At 35.4% G+C, this 18,349-nt stretch overlaps 1 protein-coding gene across 1 annotated transcript in view; it reads right to left on the reverse strand.

Moving 5' to 3' along the window:
- Positions 1 to 18,349, reverse strand: part of Lrrc63 (leucine rich repeat containing 63) — a 34,011-nt gene that overhangs the window by 11,240 nt on the left and 4,422 nt on the right. Inside the window, exons 3-7 of the mRNA XM_046454295.2 lie at positions 17,322 to 17,891; positions 16,803 to 16,856; positions 13,645 to 13,799; positions 12,070 to 12,168; positions 7,815 to 7,951 (exon numbers count right to left, since the gene is read on the reverse strand). Coding sequence (XP_046310251.1) covers positions 7,815 to 7,951; positions 12,070 to 12,168; positions 13,645 to 13,799; positions 16,803 to 16,856; positions 17,322 to 17,891 — 1,015 coding nt within the window. The remainder of the gene's footprint in view (positions 1 to 7,814; positions 7,952 to 12,069; positions 12,169 to 13,644; positions 13,800 to 16,802; positions 16,857 to 17,321; positions 17,892 to 18,349) is intronic.

Genomic DNA, 18,349 nt, shown 5'->3' on the forward strand with positions numbered 1-18,349 from the left:
ATATATAGAGTTTTTAACACTTATTTCATTGCTTTATTTACCAGCACATTATTGGGCAAAAGGTGCTTAGAGCCCTGCTGCTAGCTTGGAGGAATAGGCTATCATTAATAATTACATGTTTTAATGGTGATGATTAAATAATAAATATAATTTATTAGTAGCATACTGTATGTTCATGCCAATTTAGAATGTTCTTTCACCATACCATTCCAAGATTGTTATCCTTTTTTTTTTTTCAGGTATCAGATATGTGGAGACAAAGAAACTTAATCCCCCCTTTTAATCTATAACAATATGGGAAAACAAAGTATGCAACGTCAGTTGTTAATACAGAAAAACCAGCTGTTAATATAGGCTCTCAAGTTAGTTGCCTGGTATTTTGTTCTAAATAGATTCTCTTTCCCAAAGAAACTGCCTGCTCATTAAAGCAAACTGAATCAGATAAGGAAAGCAAACATTTGATTCTGATAGTTAAAAGTTGCAATTTTCTATATCATTTTTATTCTGCTAGCCACTGAGAAAAAGATAAGGACTTTTTTTTTCTTTCTTGAACTTTTGTGATAGTTATCTCTGCATAACCTCAGGGTTTGAGTCCCAAAAGTTGTTTTGGTAGCAAATAGTATTTGTTTATGAAATATGTGTTTTTCTCTGTTCCTAAAAGGTTGTAATGACATCACCAAAACAAGCTTCTTTCCTTTTTTGGTTTCCTTTTCTCTCTTTCTTAACTTCTCTAAAAGTTTTGGGGAAAGAAAAAAAAACTCTGGATTTAAAGTGATTTATTATCTTTATTTTATAAATCTTTCAAAAAGACAAATCAAAGAACTTCTCATGATTGCAAAATTCCAAACATGACAATTGATTATACATTGATAGTCTCTAAGGGGCATGGCTTGGATGATAGTTCTTTCTGACTCCAAAACATGGGCCTTCCTTCATCCATGTTGCTGCATACCAGATGCCCCACCAGGTAGGAGCAAACCATCAGAAACAAAAATGCAGGCCTCTGTGAATTGGTGCTCTTACCAAATAGACTTTTTTCCTCATTAACTTTTAATTCACCTACATTGAAACAGTCAGCTGTTATATAATTTTTTAAATGTTGGATATTTCATTTTGATTTTGAAACTTAGGTCAAGGGGAAAAGAAAAAACTGTAGAAATCATTGAGATAATTTAAAAAGTAATCTACAAGGTTTTCTTATTTTCTAACTTCCAGATAGAAACTGAAGTTAAGGTTAAGAGTGCTGAAGTTAAGCTTTTAGCATCTAAGGGGCAAAGCTCACCTCTGACAGTCCCTAGCCTTTTCAAGGACGCCACAATGCCACGTTGAGTCTCATGAAAGCAGAAAGATCTAGTGAGGAGTAGGAAGATAATAGGGAAAGAACTTCATCACAGTTTTAGAAAAAGTTTAAGAAGTCACCTAAATAATATATCTGAGAAAAATGTTTTTTATAATATGGAAGTGATAAGAAAATTTGGATGATAATAAGAAGACTAGAAAAAGGTGATCTTCTTAAACATGTTTTTTTGAGGTATTTGTTTTTTTGTTTTTGGTACTGGGGGTTTAACCCAGGGGCACTTAACCACTGAATCACATCCCCAGCCCTTTTTATTTTTTATTGTGAGACAAGGTCAGGCTAAGTTACCTAGGGCCTTGCTAAATTGCTGAGGCTGGCTTTGAACTTGCCATCCCCCTGTCTCAATCTCCCAAATTGCTGGGATTATAGGCATGTGCTGTAAACCTGGCTCTTAACTTTTTTTTTTTTTTTTTTGGTACTGGGAATGGAACAAAGGGCACTTTACCCCAGCCTTTTTAAAAAAATTTTTTATTCTTTGACAGGGTCTCACTAAGTTGCTGAGGGCCTTACTAAGTTGCTGAGCCTTTTCTCAAACTGGAAATTCTCCTGCCTCAGCCTCCCACATCATTGGAATTATAGGCATGAGCCACCTGGCCCAGCAAAAAAGTATACATCTTAATTTAAATTCTAATATTATGGCTTCAAACAAGTTGTTTATTTAATAAAGTACTGCTAAATTTTATTTGAATTGCTAGATGTATACTACTAACCGCATGCTTTCTTCAAATGTCCTTTTTAAATAAGGCCAACCTGAATATCCCATTTAAAATTTCATTATCACTTCCTTATACCATTCTATTTTCTTCTTTTTCATAACACTACCTTTTAAGTTACTCCATTTATTACCTGCTAGGTAATTTATTTACTGTGTATATTACTTATTCTATGAATATGTGAGATTCAGAAGTGATTTCATATTAGCTTTCTATTGGTGCCATTTAAATTGCAACATTAACTTTGTGCCTTAAAGTCTCAAAGATTGATTGTTTTACAATTACATAGATCAGAAATTTGGCACTGTCTCACCATACTAAAATTAAGTCTTCAGCCAGCTGCATCCCTCTTTAGAGAATCTGTGTCTTGCTCATTCAGGTTGTTGCTGGAATTTGATTCCTTCTGTCTGCAGCACTGAGGTCCCTGTGCTCCTGTTGGCAGCAAGCTAATGACCCTTCCCAGGTTTTACAAACTGCCCTATTGCATTCCTTGACTCATGGTCGCCTTCCACTTTTGTAGCAGCAAGAACAGGTCCGCAGGTTGCTTCCTTCTTTAAGTCCTGCCGCTTCCCTTCCATTTTTAAGAGCTCATGGAATTAGACTGGGTCCATTTGGATAATCCAGAATAATCTCCCTACTTTTTAAAATCAGTGATTAGAAACCTTTTGGTTTCTAGTCTAAATTCCTGTTCCATGCCATGTAACACATCCATGTTTTGTGGGGATTAGGATGCAGACATCTCTAGGAACAATTATTCTGCTGATCATAGTCCATCCTAGAGATTTACCTCTACCCCACCTGCAAAATATCTTTAGAGATCCCAAACTCCCCTAGGTCTCATCCCGTTACAGTGTCAACTCAAAGTTCAACATCTCATCTAAACTCAAACCCAAACTTCATCCTTTAAAGCAGGTGGAGGTGAGGTTCCAAACATAATCTCTCTGGGGACACAATATTTTCTCTATTGGTAGTTCTTGAAACTAAGGCAATGTTATCATCCTCTAAGATACAACGGTGGGGCAGGCATAGAATAACAGTTATAGACATTCTGGTTCAAAAGGGAGAAAATGAAAAATTGAAAAGCAGTTACCAATCCTAAGCAATTTAGGAATCCAACTGGGTAAATTCCATTTGCTTTCAAGGCAGGGAATCATCATCTGCATCTCACAGTTCAACCCACTGGCTTTGATGTCCTTCCCTCCAGGCTCCTGGCTCTGCCTCAGGCATCAGCTTTGCTCTCTTAGCTCAATAGCAATACTAAATCATTACAAGTTTCTTCAAACCTCCTTTTTAATCATCATTCTTCATACAATCAAAGATGACCGTAATTCAAGTCATTTCAGAGTCATCTCCCTCAACTGACACATAATAGGAGCTAAAAAAATTTTTGTTAATAAGTGGGTTTCCAGTTTTCCCACCCACAGGAATGCATGTTTTTCCATATTCATTCTCAGAGCCTGCTTCCGGTTTTAGGAGATAGGGTCATTCCTCCTATTCAAGACCAGGATCTCCACCTGTGCCCATGACTCCTTTCCCTTCTACCTCCTGTGAGGTTATGAAGTTCTGCCCCATCAGGCATCCTTCCATACGGCCAGCCAGTCTATTTTCTACTGATACCTTTCCATCATTCTGTGAATATGCCTGAGTCTTTTTTTTTTTTTTGGGGGGGGGGTACCAGGGATTGAACTCAGGGGCATCAACCATTGAGCCACATCCCCAGCCCTATTTTGTATTTTATTTAGAGACAAAGTCTCACTGAGATGCTTGGCCCCTCAGCTGTTGCTGAGGCAGGCTTTGAACTCTCAATCCTCCTGCCTCAGTGTCCCAAGCCTCTGGGATTATAGGCAAGCACCAGTGCACCAAGCTGCCTGAGTCTTTTTTTTTTACTTATTTTTTAAAATTATTTATAACAGTGGAATGCATTACAGTTCTTATTACACATATAGAGCACAATTTTTCATATCTCTGGTTGTATACAAAGTATATTCACATCAATTTGTGTCTCCATACCTGTACTTTGGATAATAATGACCATCACATTCCAACATCATCTCTAACCCCCTGCCCCCTCCCTTCCCCTCCCACCCCTCTGCCTTATCTAGAGTTCTTCTCCTCCCCTGCTCTCCCTCCCTATCCCACTATGAATCAAAAAAAAAAAAAAAAAAAAAACCTAACAAAAATGTTTCTAAGATCCCATGTTCTTTCTATCTTTTATTGAATCTCTCTCCTCCTGGTACATCCAGATTTCTCCAAAAGGTGGTCTCTATACTTACTCATCATTACCAATTTCTCTCCTCCCCTTCTCTCTCAACCCACTACAAACTGGCTTTTGTTCCTACCATTCCATTGAAACTGTTCTCAGATTTAACCCGAGTTTTTCTGATATACTTGGTACTGTTAGTCATCCTCTTTTTCTGAAGTAACCTGGCTTCCACAGTACACCTGGTTCTCTTTGTGCAATTTGACAGTTTTTCCCCCTCCATCTCTAGAATTTCCTCCTCATCTGTCTTTAGCTGAAATGCTGATATTTTTCCAGCAACATCCCTTCAGATAATTCCTCTACATATTCTCACTGCCTTCAGTTAGTATATACTGTTAATTCAAAAATCTTTATTTCCAGGGGTTGGGATTGTGGCTCAGCGGTAGAGCGCTCCCCTAGCACGGGCGGGACCCGGGTTCGATTCTCAGCACCACATAAAAATAAAGGCATTGTGTTGTGTCCATCTACATCTAAAACATAAATATTAAAAAAATTTATTTCCAGCAAAAAATTCTTCTGTGGTTCACTATGTCTAAGTCCAATGGTGGGATAGAAAACAACCCCTGACCAACATATTGATCTAGGGTTAAGCACATTATTTCCCTCCCTTCAAAACTCCTTAGCTTTAATCTGGTCTTTGTTTTGCTTAAAACTAATTAAGGGCTTCTCATGGCACTTAAAATATACATTTCTTCATGTGACCTCCAAAACTTGATGGGATGTAGCCATTTTCAAACACTTGGCCCTCACCTGGGGCCACATTCTCATCATTCCCAAAACCAGGCTGGCTTCCTGGAAGCCTTTGAAGGGCCAGGCTCTCACCTACCTTATTCCCACTGCATAAAATATTATTTTCTCTGTTCTTGGCTTAGACTCATATATGTCTGCTAAATTTCATTTCCTCAAATAATGTTTTCTTAGCAAATCAATTTAATTCATATTCCTTCTTTCTGTTCTTTTCATTCATAATCCTTAGAATACGTATTTATTTATTACAGTGTCTATTAGAATTTCAATATCCTTCTCTGGATTCTAAACCCCATAAGAGAAGGGATCATTCCCCTTCCAGTCTACTAATCTAAATCCAATTCTTAATAAAGAACCCACTATTTAGTAAATAATTAATAAATAAATTTTACATGATTAAATTATTCTACTGTAGGTATCTGGGAGTCGCAATGCATTTTTTTTAGCCTTGACTTCTAGGTTTCTTAACTGCTGAATGTCTGATCAGTACCAAATCTTGCAGATTATGCTTTATTTCTCAACAATATCTTCCTTCTCTGTGCATATGACCATTGCCCTGGTTCAAGGTTTCTTTATTTCTTGCTGAGCTATTTTAATAGCCCTACAACTGGTCCCCTTGAATTCTGCTTGGTCCCTCATATCCATCGTCTGAACTGCCACCAGTGTGACCTAAAATAGATTCCATATTCCCCTGTGGAAAACCCTGTAATGTATTCTCATTGCATATAGCATAAAGTATAATTTTTTAAAAATCTTGACTCACAAGGACCCTGGTACCAGGCTCATTTCTCACCACTTGACTTTGCTTCAAAAATAACAAACTCCTTATATTTTCCATCCCATATTTTATATGTTGCTTCCTTGCTATCTTCTTTTTGAGCAAAAAATTATGGGACCAACTCTCTCTTGCTCTCTCCAGACCCTGAAACCCAGCTAACTCAGTCGTACTTGGATCAAACATCATCTCTTCCAGGGAGTCATCTCTTATCCTCCAGAATGAGTTGCATGCTAGTCTATGGAATTCACACATCTTACAATTTACATCGCTATTGTTTTACTTTACTAATTGTATCCAACTGTCTGCCTTCCTTGTAGGCAGTGAGCTCCTGGAAGTACATAGTAGATGCTTCATCAACATCTGCTGAATTAAGTACAAAAACGAAAACATAGCATTCGAAGTGCATCAGGGTAATTACTTTTGACAGTAATAACATCCAAAATTCAAAATTTATATGGAACTGGAACTATCTCTAATATGTTGCATAACTGTTTGATTCACTGCATTTCACTCCATTTTACTCAGTTAATGCTCCCTAAATCCTGCCACTGTACATTGGGTCATTTGTGCTCAGCAAACTGGAATTCTGACAACAGTTCCTAAGTATACAGAGTTCAGCCTTTCCCTTGCTGTACAAGCACTCTCTTGGTGAGTTTTTACTTAACAAACTCTGCAAACAAACATTTTAACTTATGTCAGATGTTGCTATAAATCTTCTCTGAGGTCAATAAAGTTTTCCCATTATGTTTTTCATTCTTGGCTTCATTATGCCATCAATCTTTTCTGGTTATGTATATTCAATGCTATTTTATAAAAATTATAGTACTTTCTTTAAGAAACACTTATATTTTGAAAACTAGCTCCTTAAAACCAAGAGTTCATACTAATTTGCCCAATCTCTTAACAATGAACAATATGTTGTCCCTTTAGTTGTGATCAAATTTTTGTTGCTTTAGGGATTTCTACATTTTTAAATGATGGTTATGATTATTTATAATATGTAATTATGATTACAGGTTATCCAGCACAAATTCATGTCTAGGTGCTGCATATGTAACTGCATATGTACATAAATATTTATATATTTCTGTATATATATACAAATATATGCAATTTATGTGTGTATGCATATATATATATAATGTAACATGGATATTATATATAATATCTTTAACTTACATTCAGTTTGTTAAACTATAGTTTAAAGAAGTATCTTGTTTGGGCATTTGGTTACAATATGGGTTTACAGCTTTCATTAAAAGTTAAATAAGTTCAGCCACGCACTGTGGCCCACACCTGTAATCCCAGCAACTTGGAAGGCTAAGGCAGGAAGATCACAAGTTCAAAGCCAGCCTTAGAAAGTTAGTGAAATCCTGTTTCAAAATTAAAAAGTAAAATTGGTTGCGGATGTAGGGTTAAGCGCCCTGGGTTAAATCCCCAGTAACAACAACAACAAATTAATGGTTCTTATGTAAGAAGTCCATCTCTATATACCCAAATATAAGCCTTTCTATTAGAGTTGGAAAGATCTTAGATAGCACTTAGGCCAATCTCCTTGGTTTATATATTAGGAAATTGAGGCCAAGAATTGTCAAATTACTTCCTGCAGGTAAAATATCAACTTTAATATTAGAGGTGTACATTCCAAATCCAAGTTTAGTGCTCTTCCCATATCCCCAAAGGCCATGAAAGGCAGGTACAAGGTTCTCATCTGAACTGTATTACAGGACTCTGGTTCATTTACTCCATAATCAGTAGCAGATCTTTAGATGAGTATTCACTAGACTCATATTAATTGCCATTTATGCAGCTGATAGGATTATTTTTAGTATCAGAATAAGAATCAAATCAGTTAATTAGAAGAGAAGAATACTGTTTCCAAAGGGTAGCTTATTCTTTACTAAATTAAATAGTTTAATTTTATTTCCTATGTTTATAATCTCAGATAATCAAGCTTACCCATACGGAAGAACATGAATATAATTAAAAGCAATGCTGAAAATTCGAAGGAACTTAAGGTATTGGATTTCAGAAGGAATTTCTTTGATGGGATTATTTCTCATTTTCAGTATTTGTAGATTTTTAAGACAAAGTATCTGGAGAATAGAAAAGAGAAACAAATATGAACAGAATAATAACTCCTATTTGCTACCTTAACTCTTTGAACTCTATCGTGAAATCAGTATGACAACATAACTTGGCTTATAACCTATATCTCAACAATACTTTTAAAAAATTTTTTATTTTATTTATTCTAACTTGTTATATATGACAGCAGAATGCAACTCAATTCATATTACACAAATATTAGCACAAATTTTCATGTCTGTGGTTGAACACAAAGTAGAGTCATACCATTCTTGTCTTCACACATGTACTTAGGTAATGATGTCTGTCTCATTCCACTGTCTTTCTTACCCCCATGCCTCCTCCCTTACCCTCCCCTCCCCTTTGCCCTGTCTAAAGTTCGTCTATTCCTCCCATACTGGCCCCCATCCCCATCATGAATCACCATCTTTATCAGAGAAGATATTTGGCATTTCAACAAATACTTCTAATAAACCTTTAAAACAAGTGACCAGCATTAATATGTATGATCAAGAGAGATAGAGCAACTAGTATATTCATATGTCCTTGACTCAAGAAGAGTTCTTTTCAAAATGGGAAAGGTCAGCCTTTTTGATCAAGCTCAGAGTTTCATGTGAAGCAATCATGAAAAGATAAGGGAGGAAGGAGACAGCGGCAGAGCTGGGAAGGTAAGTGGACCCAACCACTTGGAGGAGAGTGATTCAACAATACTCTACTCGGCTATCTAACAATAACAGAGTATCTAACAGAGTATCTAACAATACTCAGTGAAACAGTCTTATAGTAAGACTGTTTCATGAGCTATCACAGTAATTTAATTTTCATATCAAAGTTAAAGATATATCATTTATACCCATGATCTTTGCTTAATATAAATTTTGCTTTCTGCTCTCTGATGAATCTTGTTTTTGTTTGTTTGTTTCATTTTTTTGGTTCTGAGGATTGATTCCAGGGATGCTCTATTACTGAGAGACATTCCCAGTCCTTGTTTTATTTTTTATTTCAAAAGACAGTGTCTCACTAAGTTGCCAAGGCTGGCGTTGAACTTTGCAATCCTCTAGCCTCAGCTTCCCAGTTGCTGGGATTATTATTATTATTGAGCCTTTAATAAAAATAAAATAACAAATTGATGGAGTGGAGGATAGTAAATTTTGTAGCCAATTTATTTATAGTATTGTCTTAAAATCTCTTTTTATAAAAAATTGGTAAGGTCAGGAGCGACCTTTCATTCTTGGTTTTAGTATCAATGCCTTCTGCCTTTTTTATTCCCCCATCAGTCTATGTAGGTTTGTGAACTGTTGTGGATCACTTCAACGTAATAACATTTGGGCTTGTTGGTTTTATTTCTCTTTTTTCTACTCTCTATTTCACCAGTTATAGTACTAGTTTTTATCATTTCCTTTTTTCATTTTCATTCTTCTCAATTTTTTTTAAATTTCTCTTTTGATTTCTTCTTTGACTCACGGTTAACAATGAGTTGCTTAATTTTCACATGAGTGAATTTTCAAATCTTGGACTTTGATTTCTAATGTCATTCCACTGTAGTAAAAAAAATAAACCTTTATGATTTTTAATCCTTTTAAGTTTGTTGAGGCTTGTTTGAGACCATACACATGGTCTATCCCAGAAAATGAAAATTTGGGAATGTTTTTTCCTATGGCTATTGGTTGGACTGTTTCATAGATGTCTTTGAAGTCTAATTGGTTTACAGTGTTGACCAATTCTTCTATTTCCCTGTTGATATTATTCCTAGTGGTTCTATGCATTATTGAAAGTGATGAACGTATCCAATAATAATTGTCGAATTTCTTATTTCTTCCTTTCTTTCAGTTTTTGCTTCATAAACTTTGGGGCTCTGTTGTAAAAATACATGTATGTTCACATCATCCTGATATATTGACAAAATGTCCTTCTTTGTCTCTTGTAACATTTTTTGTTGTAAAATCTGTTTTGTCTGATACTATTACAGTCACTCCAGCTTGCATGATATATCTTTTCTCATGCTTTTACTTTCAATCACTTTGTCATTTTCAAACTTAAATGTGTCTTCTACAGATAGCATATCACTGGACCCTGTGTATTTTTGAAGCCCAGCTGACAATCTGTGAGTTTCGCTGAATGTATTCACGGTTAACGTTATGACAAACACAACTGGATTTACACCTGCCATTTTACTTTTAACTTTCTATATGTCTTATGATTTTTTTGTTCCTTATTTACTGCTTTCTTTTGCATTGAGTAAATATTTTCTAGTGCAAACATTTTAACTACTTTAATGATTTTTCACTATATTCTCTTGAGTTCTTACTAGAACCTACTTCGTATTTACATAAGCTTAATTCCAGTTAGATATAGAAATGTTCTTCTCTGTAGTCTATTCTGTCTTCCCTTTATTCTTCTGTAATTGTTAAACATATTGCATCCATAGGTTATAAGACTAATGATATATTATTATAATTATTACCAAATATAATTTTACATCTTTTTAAAGAAGCTTAGAGAAGAAAGGAGACCAAATATGTTTACATAGAATATTATATTAACCTTCTTATTTAACATTTCTGCTTCTACCTTCTCCTGTCCTCAAATATTGCAGCAGACTCTGTGCTCTGCCTGATTCCCCCATCTTAAATCCTGTCATAATTCCAGTCACCCCACTCACCCAAGTCCCCAGGCTTCCATCCATTGCCTGTGTCCCATGCTAGTAACTGGGTATAATTAGCTCACCTCAATGTAGCCCTTCTATGCCTGGATGTTACCACTCTCACTAGAATATTTTATCTACAGCTATATAGCACAGATGTACATAGCAAAGACAAGTTTTACTAATTTATATCACTTTAAAGATAAGCACTCTGTATTTCATATCTTAACAGCTCCCCTGCATTTAAATGTCATTTTTTTAATGGATGGAGAATTTTTGTCAGATACACACTGCCAAAATTAAATTAGCACACAAAACTAAGATCCTTATTTTCCTTGGGAATCCGTCTCAATTTGTCTTAGTCAAATTAATAAAACTGGTTTCATTGTTTAGAAAAGTAAAAAGCAAGTCTTCCTATTAAAAATAAAAACTCCTTCTCCTTCTACTTTATTTTTCCTCAAAGCTCTTATTATCATAGGATAGATCACTCCCAAAGATGTATGATCTCCCCCCACTACAGCATATGCTCCATGAAATAGGTATTTTGTTTGTTTTGCTGGAAAATATGTGTTTTCACTACTACATGTTTGAAATAGGAAGCAGGTCAATTTGGATTGAAAATTAAAAATGGCTTAACTTGGGGCTGGGGATGTGGCTCAAGTGGTAGCGCGCTTGCCTGGCATGCGTGCAGCCCAGGTTCGATCCTCAGCACCACATACAAACAAAGATGTTGTGTCCACCAAAAACTAAAAAATAAATATTTAAAAAAATGGCTTAACTAAATGTCAATATTCTGAAAGTCAATTCACAAAACAATTAATCACCCAGTGACTGGTGAGGCATTGACTACAGACACTAAAACAAACAAACAAAAAACAATTTGCCCTAATGTCTTGTTTATTTAAAATGGCATTAAATTATATCATTCCAGATATGTTATCCTTCATATATTTCATTGAGCAGTCTATGGTTAATTAAACTTGCTAAAGTATCACCTGATCACTAACTTTGTTTTCAGAGCTTTGGATTGGCATGGGGACATGTTTATTATTAAGAACTAGAAGAAATATTTTTTGTATATTGAACAAATTTTACACAGTAAACATATTGGAGAGTCTGACTATAGCATAGCCTTTGAGGATTATGTCAAGGGACTTCCTAAGAAAAGTATACTACACTTTTGTTAATATGTATTTTTTTAAGTTGTAGGTGGACACAATATCTTCATTTTACTTTTATGTGGTGCTGAGGATTGAACCCACTGTCTCACACCTGCTAGGCAAGCCCTCTACCACTGTGCCACAGCCCCAGCCTTTTTGTATTGTATGAATAAGTCTTTTCAGTTGCAATACAAAATGTTTGTACTTTATAGTAACTTCAGGGTCTATTTTTTGGTTATAGTTATTCACAAATAATAAATCATAGCAATATATGTATATACAATAATTTTATATATATATACAAGAATTAAAATGGACTCACTTCTACGGGAAATTCACGGAGGTCATTAAATGATAAATTAAGATATATCAATTGGGAAGCCAAAGGTGAGAAGTCTGGACAATAAAGGAGAAAAAAACCCTAAAAGAAGTGAAAAGAGATTAATTCTTAACAATATATTCTCCCCATGAGAATGCTCCTTTTTAAATTTCTAATGGTAATACTACAAACTCATTAACACTGTCAAACTTTTCCTAATCTGTGAAGGGAGAAATTGTTTCTCTATGTAGTTTTAAATTGCATTGTTTTTATTTTGAATGAGGTCAAGTACTTTTCATATTTATAAGGGTATTTTGTTTCAGTGAATTGTTTGTTCACTTATTTTGCCCCCCCCCCACCCCCGCTTTTTTTTCTGTTGGATGCTATTGTAAATGCAATTATTGTCTTAATTTCCTTTGCTGGTACACAGAAACACAGCTGATTTTTTTTTTTTTTTTGGTGTTGATCTTATCCTCCGTAGCTTTGCTGAAATTATTTATTAGCTCTAGCAGCTTTCTCATCAGTGCTGATCATAACTCCAGCAACCATAATCAGAAATGTTGTAATCCCCAAAGATCAAATTCCCTGAAATCCCAAATCTCTAAAGATCAAAATCCCTCAAATCACAATCCTGAAAGATTAAAATTCTAAATGTTGTAACCCTAAGAACTAAATCTCCAAATTCCAAATTTCCTTTGAATAAAAGCCTACATAGGAGGGACAGAAAACTGAATTCTTGGGAAGGCATTAGTGTGTTTTTTGTTGTATGCAGTATAGTTGCCAATTTGTTCCATTATGTAACACTTCCCATTCACACATAAAGTCATGTTTGTCTTCAAGAAACTGTCAGAGCATGAGAAGGATTTGAGGAGTTCAGTGACCTTCTGACAGATGCTTGCTGATTCAGAAGTTTCTCCAGGGTTACAAAACACATTATATGGTAAGTTATTCTCGGTTAGGACTTCTTATATTTACCACTAAATCTCAAAGAAAAACTAGTGCATGCTTCACTTTGGCTAATGAGCAGCATTTTAAAACGGTCTTTAGTAGTTCTTTGTTGTTGATGTTTTTATCAAATATATAGGTTTTTTAGGCCAAAGAGTTCTGGGTTCAAATCGAAGTTTGCTTACTGTGTAGTCTTATGCAAGTTACTTTCACTGAAACTTGGTGTTTTCATATGTCAGATAAAGACTATAATACCTACTTTGCAGAATGCTAAGTTTTAAGAGTAGCATAGGCTTGGAACATAGTGAGTGCTTAATAAATGGTACCAAGTATTTCTGTTATGCATCATATTGGGTTTGTGTTTGTTGATAAATCTGAGTTCCGTTTCTCTTATTATGCCATGTAATGCAAAAGACACCATTACTGTTAGGATCTGAGCATCTTTTTAAACTTAGCTGGGGGGCTGAAGGCAAACTATAACAAATAGGTTTAGAGATACAATTTGACTCTGTTCCTGGGAAATCTTTATTGCAATAGGAAAGACTCCTTTAATACCATGGAAACTAACCTCCCTTAGAAGAGTGAAAGTAAAAATGATTGATAAGATATTGTCATTAGAAAGATCTAGAATACCTTAAGGTTAAGTGCATTTCTTCCATGCACTTGGCAAGTTACCACAGCCAGGTTGGCCATCGCTATTATTGTTTCGGAATGTGTTGTCTCAATAGTCTTAAAACCGTCACCGTGTAAAACGTAGTCTGATTCTGTTTTTTTATATTTAGAGCCACCTAAATTAACAAACAAAAATAAAACATGAAATTTATTTGTTTTATGTAATTTTTTAAATTTATATATGACAGCTTAATGCATTACAATCTTATTGTATATATAGAGCACAATTTTTCATATCTCTGGTTGTATACATAGTATATTCACACCAATTTGTGTCTTCATACATGTACTTTGGATAGTAATGATCATCAAATTCAAGTGTTATTGTTTAAGAGTGAAAGCTGAAGGGTGTTTATGCTATAAGATTGAGTCACCATGGGGAAAGTTATACACCTCTTCTGGAAGAAATGCCCCCTATCCTTCTTCTACCCAATCTTAGTTGATTCCTATTTGTCACATGAGTACCGTTTTGTTCAAGGTCATTGTACTGTCATGTGTAACTAATTAAAACAAATAAAAAAAAGTGAATAGCACAATTGTTTTTCAAACAAAATGATATGCTCACAGATTTTTACCTGGATAAGTCAGGTTCCATTAATCTCTGTATTTTTGTACTATATGTAAAATATTTGCAAAAATTTTACTACAAATCACAGGGAACAACCTTTTGGTCCACAAAATTAAAAGACAACACAACTCAGATATCACCTCCCAAGCGGCATCTCACTTTCCCCCTAACATCACCTGGATGTATGATTCAAATGCTGTACATAACTTACAATCTTCTCTCAGATTGTAGACTTCACATAGGAAAGGAAAGAAGACAAAAAACAACCCAGGAGTAGCTGAGCAAAGACCACTTACATTTAAATTTACTTTATCATGAGCATTCTGGAGGTCACCTTCCTTCAAAAATGGTCTACAAAAATATACACCAAAGTGCAGCCAAAAAATATTTTGAAATTTTAAAAAACTTATTTTAGGGCTTGGGTTGTGGCTCAGTGGTAGAGTGCTAGCCTAGTACAAGTGAGGCACTGGGTTCAATCCTCATCACCACATAAAACAAACAAATAAATAAATAAATGTCATTGTTTCATCTACAACTAAAGAAAAATATTTTTTAAAGCCCATATTTTATATCCACAGACATTTCTTGCAGTATTATTTGCAGAAACATATTTTACAACCTCAATTATTCTAAGCTATTGTTTCAGGGAGAGGAAATAAAGCATCCTAGAAGAACTACAAAAAAATTCTGTTTTTAATCTCTAAAATGAAAACTTTGTGCCCATTTTAGATCAATAGATATGAAAGTTAACCCCAGAATAAAGAAGGATGCATAATATAAAATAGTGATACCTTGTCTAGTGAGGGGAAATGGAGCAAGAACAAAAGGATTGTGTATTAAGACCTAAGTCTGTGACCTGATCCCTAATCATACATCCTCAGTATCTAAACCCAAGCATCTGGTTTTTGAGTGGAAAAGAGAAAGGGGTTAGAAAGTCTCTAATAGATCTCTGAAGTACCTGAGGATCCTTAAACTTTCCAAGGAGGGAAAATCAGAGTGGAAGAAGCTCAATAATGCAGGAATGGCGGCATGACTTGCCTGGGCTTATGATGTGGAAGAGACCCACAGTTCCTTTACATCACAGTGATACACAAAGACTGGGAAGAAAGGGAGGGCTCGGGAAGTCCTGTGGTGGAGTATTCTACCATGTATTTTCTCCTACTAAATGCAGCTATTGAAATATTAATTTGTTATATTATTTTGCCTACTCTAAAATTTCATTTGACTCTTATTTTTTTAAAATCAAAATTTCAGTCCTCTGGTGAAATTCTCCAACTTTTTTTTTCCCCCTCTTACATAGAAACCAATTGTTTTAAAATTCCAGTTTGAAACTGCAATATATGAATCAGCTATGCAGCTGCTTCTATTGCCTTGTTTCTTTCTATTGGTTTTCAGACATTTTATCTTTTTTTTAAAGAATGTTTGTGATTTTTTAAGCAATGCTAGACTTTGTGGAGGAATGATTTTAAGGGGTCTGGATAATTCTGTCTCTAACAAGTATCAGGTTTTCTTCGTTAGGCAGAAAGTATCACTTTGATTTATCAAGGATTGGTTTTGAATTTTTTTTAAAACTCTATAGTGTATTTTTGTTTTGTCCTTTCTCCTAGAACTTCATCCTTAGTCCTACGTCATAGGTCCTTTGTCATAGGTCCTCTGCATCTTCAATCAGAAGCCCAGTGAGTTATTAAAAGCCCTGCACATGGCCAGAGCTTGAACTCCATTAATTGTTTCTTATGCAACTGCAAAAATCTCTTGGCTTTTCAGCTGATGTTCTCTGCTGTGTTTCTCAATCCTGTCCTGCAGATGCACAGCTTCAAAATCAGCCAATGCCCCCAACGGAATCTGTGTATAGAATTTTTTAAAAAATTCATTTCCCTTCACTTTTCTCCTTTCCAAGATTTCGCTTCTCAAGTCCCAGCGACACTGGCCACTCTGAAGTCTGACTTCTATCTCCTCAACCTATGAAAACGACCACTTTCTACCTATATGTATTCTCCCACACCACAAATGCCCATAGGTCCAGCTAACTCAAGGGCTGCCCTTCTAGAGATTGTAGTGGCTCAGGTTGAGTCTGCATTGGTTGCTTTCCAGTACCTTTAATGACTATTTGAAGTATATTTGGCAGCTTTAATAGTTGATTTTGGCTGGAAAGTTTGTCCAATAGAAGCTACCCAATTATGACAGAACTGGAAGTCATCAGGTTATTTAAAATCTGTGCCTGATAATTCTCATACTTAATACTTTTAGGAGTTTGTTTCTACTACTTTCTCTTCCTGCTAGTCCTTAACCATTTTGACTTTCTCCTTTTTTGCCTGATAATTCTAAATCATATGCCCTGTACTATTTTTGTGAGATTGTTGCTAGAGATAAATGCAAAGTCTAGAACGGTGTGATCTTTGTTTAAGGAGAATTTTCGATTTGTCTCTGCTAGACCAAAGCACTAGCAGAACTGCACACACACATACACAAACACACAAAATCACCAATACTTTTATAGAAAGATAATCTTATATACAATTTCCAAAAGAATGATAATAGGCTTAGCATTTACCTTCAGGTAGCCTCAGAACACTTTCTCTCTTTTCATTTTCTGATGCAAGACTTTCTAGAAAAAAAAAATGGGAGAGCTTTTGGATACTTGTGAAAATTCACTTGAGGATGTTTTGGCTTCATTATAATTGTTAATTTAATGAACTTGTATTATCCATTGGAATGCATCCATGAAGCTATCCAATGGCACTGGTGTCCTATCTTTGGAAAACTAGATCACCTTCTAAATCATTGCTCACTGGTCCTTTACATTATTATTATTATTATTTTTTTGATCCTTTGAATTTCCTTACTGGTCTCCATCATTACCATTGGAGGAACTACCCCTTTTGGGCTTGGTAGATCTGCAGGGTAAAGATTTCTGTTCTTGCCCTCTGGCTCAGGTGTTAAATGTAAACACAAAAAGTGATTCAATTTGTCCACCCTGAACACCCAGGGGAGGGGCACCCTTTATGTTTCCTTTCTCCTCTTTGCTCCAATTGGTCCCCATTACTTGATACCATGTTCTGATTATATTTACCTATGATAGACTGTGGATGAGGTTTTCTTGGTAAAATCGGTGTTGGTAGGACAATGTTTCTTGGAAACTGAGTAATCCCTAGTAGCACTTTACTAATGGTTACTGCCTTGTGTGAGGCACTGACTAGACGACTTGGCAATACTGCACTTTTGGAAGAGTCACGCTTTCGTTTGTTAACTAACGAAGAACCGTCTGATTGAGGGAACTTTGAAGAAACAACCAAAATATCTTCTAATTTTTTATCAGTAATAATATTTTCTACTTTGGGTAGTTTAGTTGTGGACTTTTCTGAACTTCTTTTCATTTTTATTATATTTTTCTTGAAAAATTGAGTTGAAACTAAAGCATAACTTGGAATAAACATGGATCTGACATTTCTAGATTTTGTGGATGTTGAAATTGCAGTTACTGCTTCTGTTACATTTTGATCCAAAGAGTCAGCTTGGATATTGATAGGACCTTGAGCTTGTTCTTCTGAAGATACATCAAGTAAAGCAGGTTTTTTTGGAACTGGACTGGTTTCATCTTGAGTGAACTTTCCAGAGAGTGTCTCAATTTCACCAGTCTTGGCTATACAAGAGGAAAAAAATAAGAGCAAAGTTGAATGGCTTTTATCAAGATGTCAGAGAAAAAACTATAATGTCATAGCATTCACATTTTTGCTTTACCACTCACCCTTCTCTCCCTAAAAACATTTCCATTTATGTTTGCTTAGCTACCAAGACTTTTGTCAAGCTGATGGGGATAAAGTTTGAGAAATTTTAAACAACTAAAGAAGTTAATAGGCTAAATTGTATTAAATTTAGAAAGGGTAGGAAGATATGCTTGGAAGAACAGAACTGATGGGAAAAGACTAAGATAAAAGGCCAACTCCACTGCTCTGGGCCCATGACTATAATTCCAAGCACATCATGGAGGAAGGGCACAGCAGAAGAAAACTGCTCAGGTCAGGAGGGCTCAGGAAGCAGAGAGAGGTAAGGGGCTGTAGGAAGAGGCACCCTTCCAGGGCATACCTGCAGTGATCCACC

The sequence above is a fragment of the Marmota monax genome, unplaced genomic scaffold (genome assembly GCF_021218885.2).
Source record: "Marmota monax isolate L192 unplaced genomic scaffold, Marmota_monax_Labrador192_F-V1.1 WCK01_AAM20220418_F8-fsc00011, whole genome shotgun sequence".
Taxonomy (NCBI): domain Eukaryota; kingdom Metazoa; phylum Chordata; class Mammalia; order Rodentia; family Sciuridae; genus Marmota; species Marmota monax.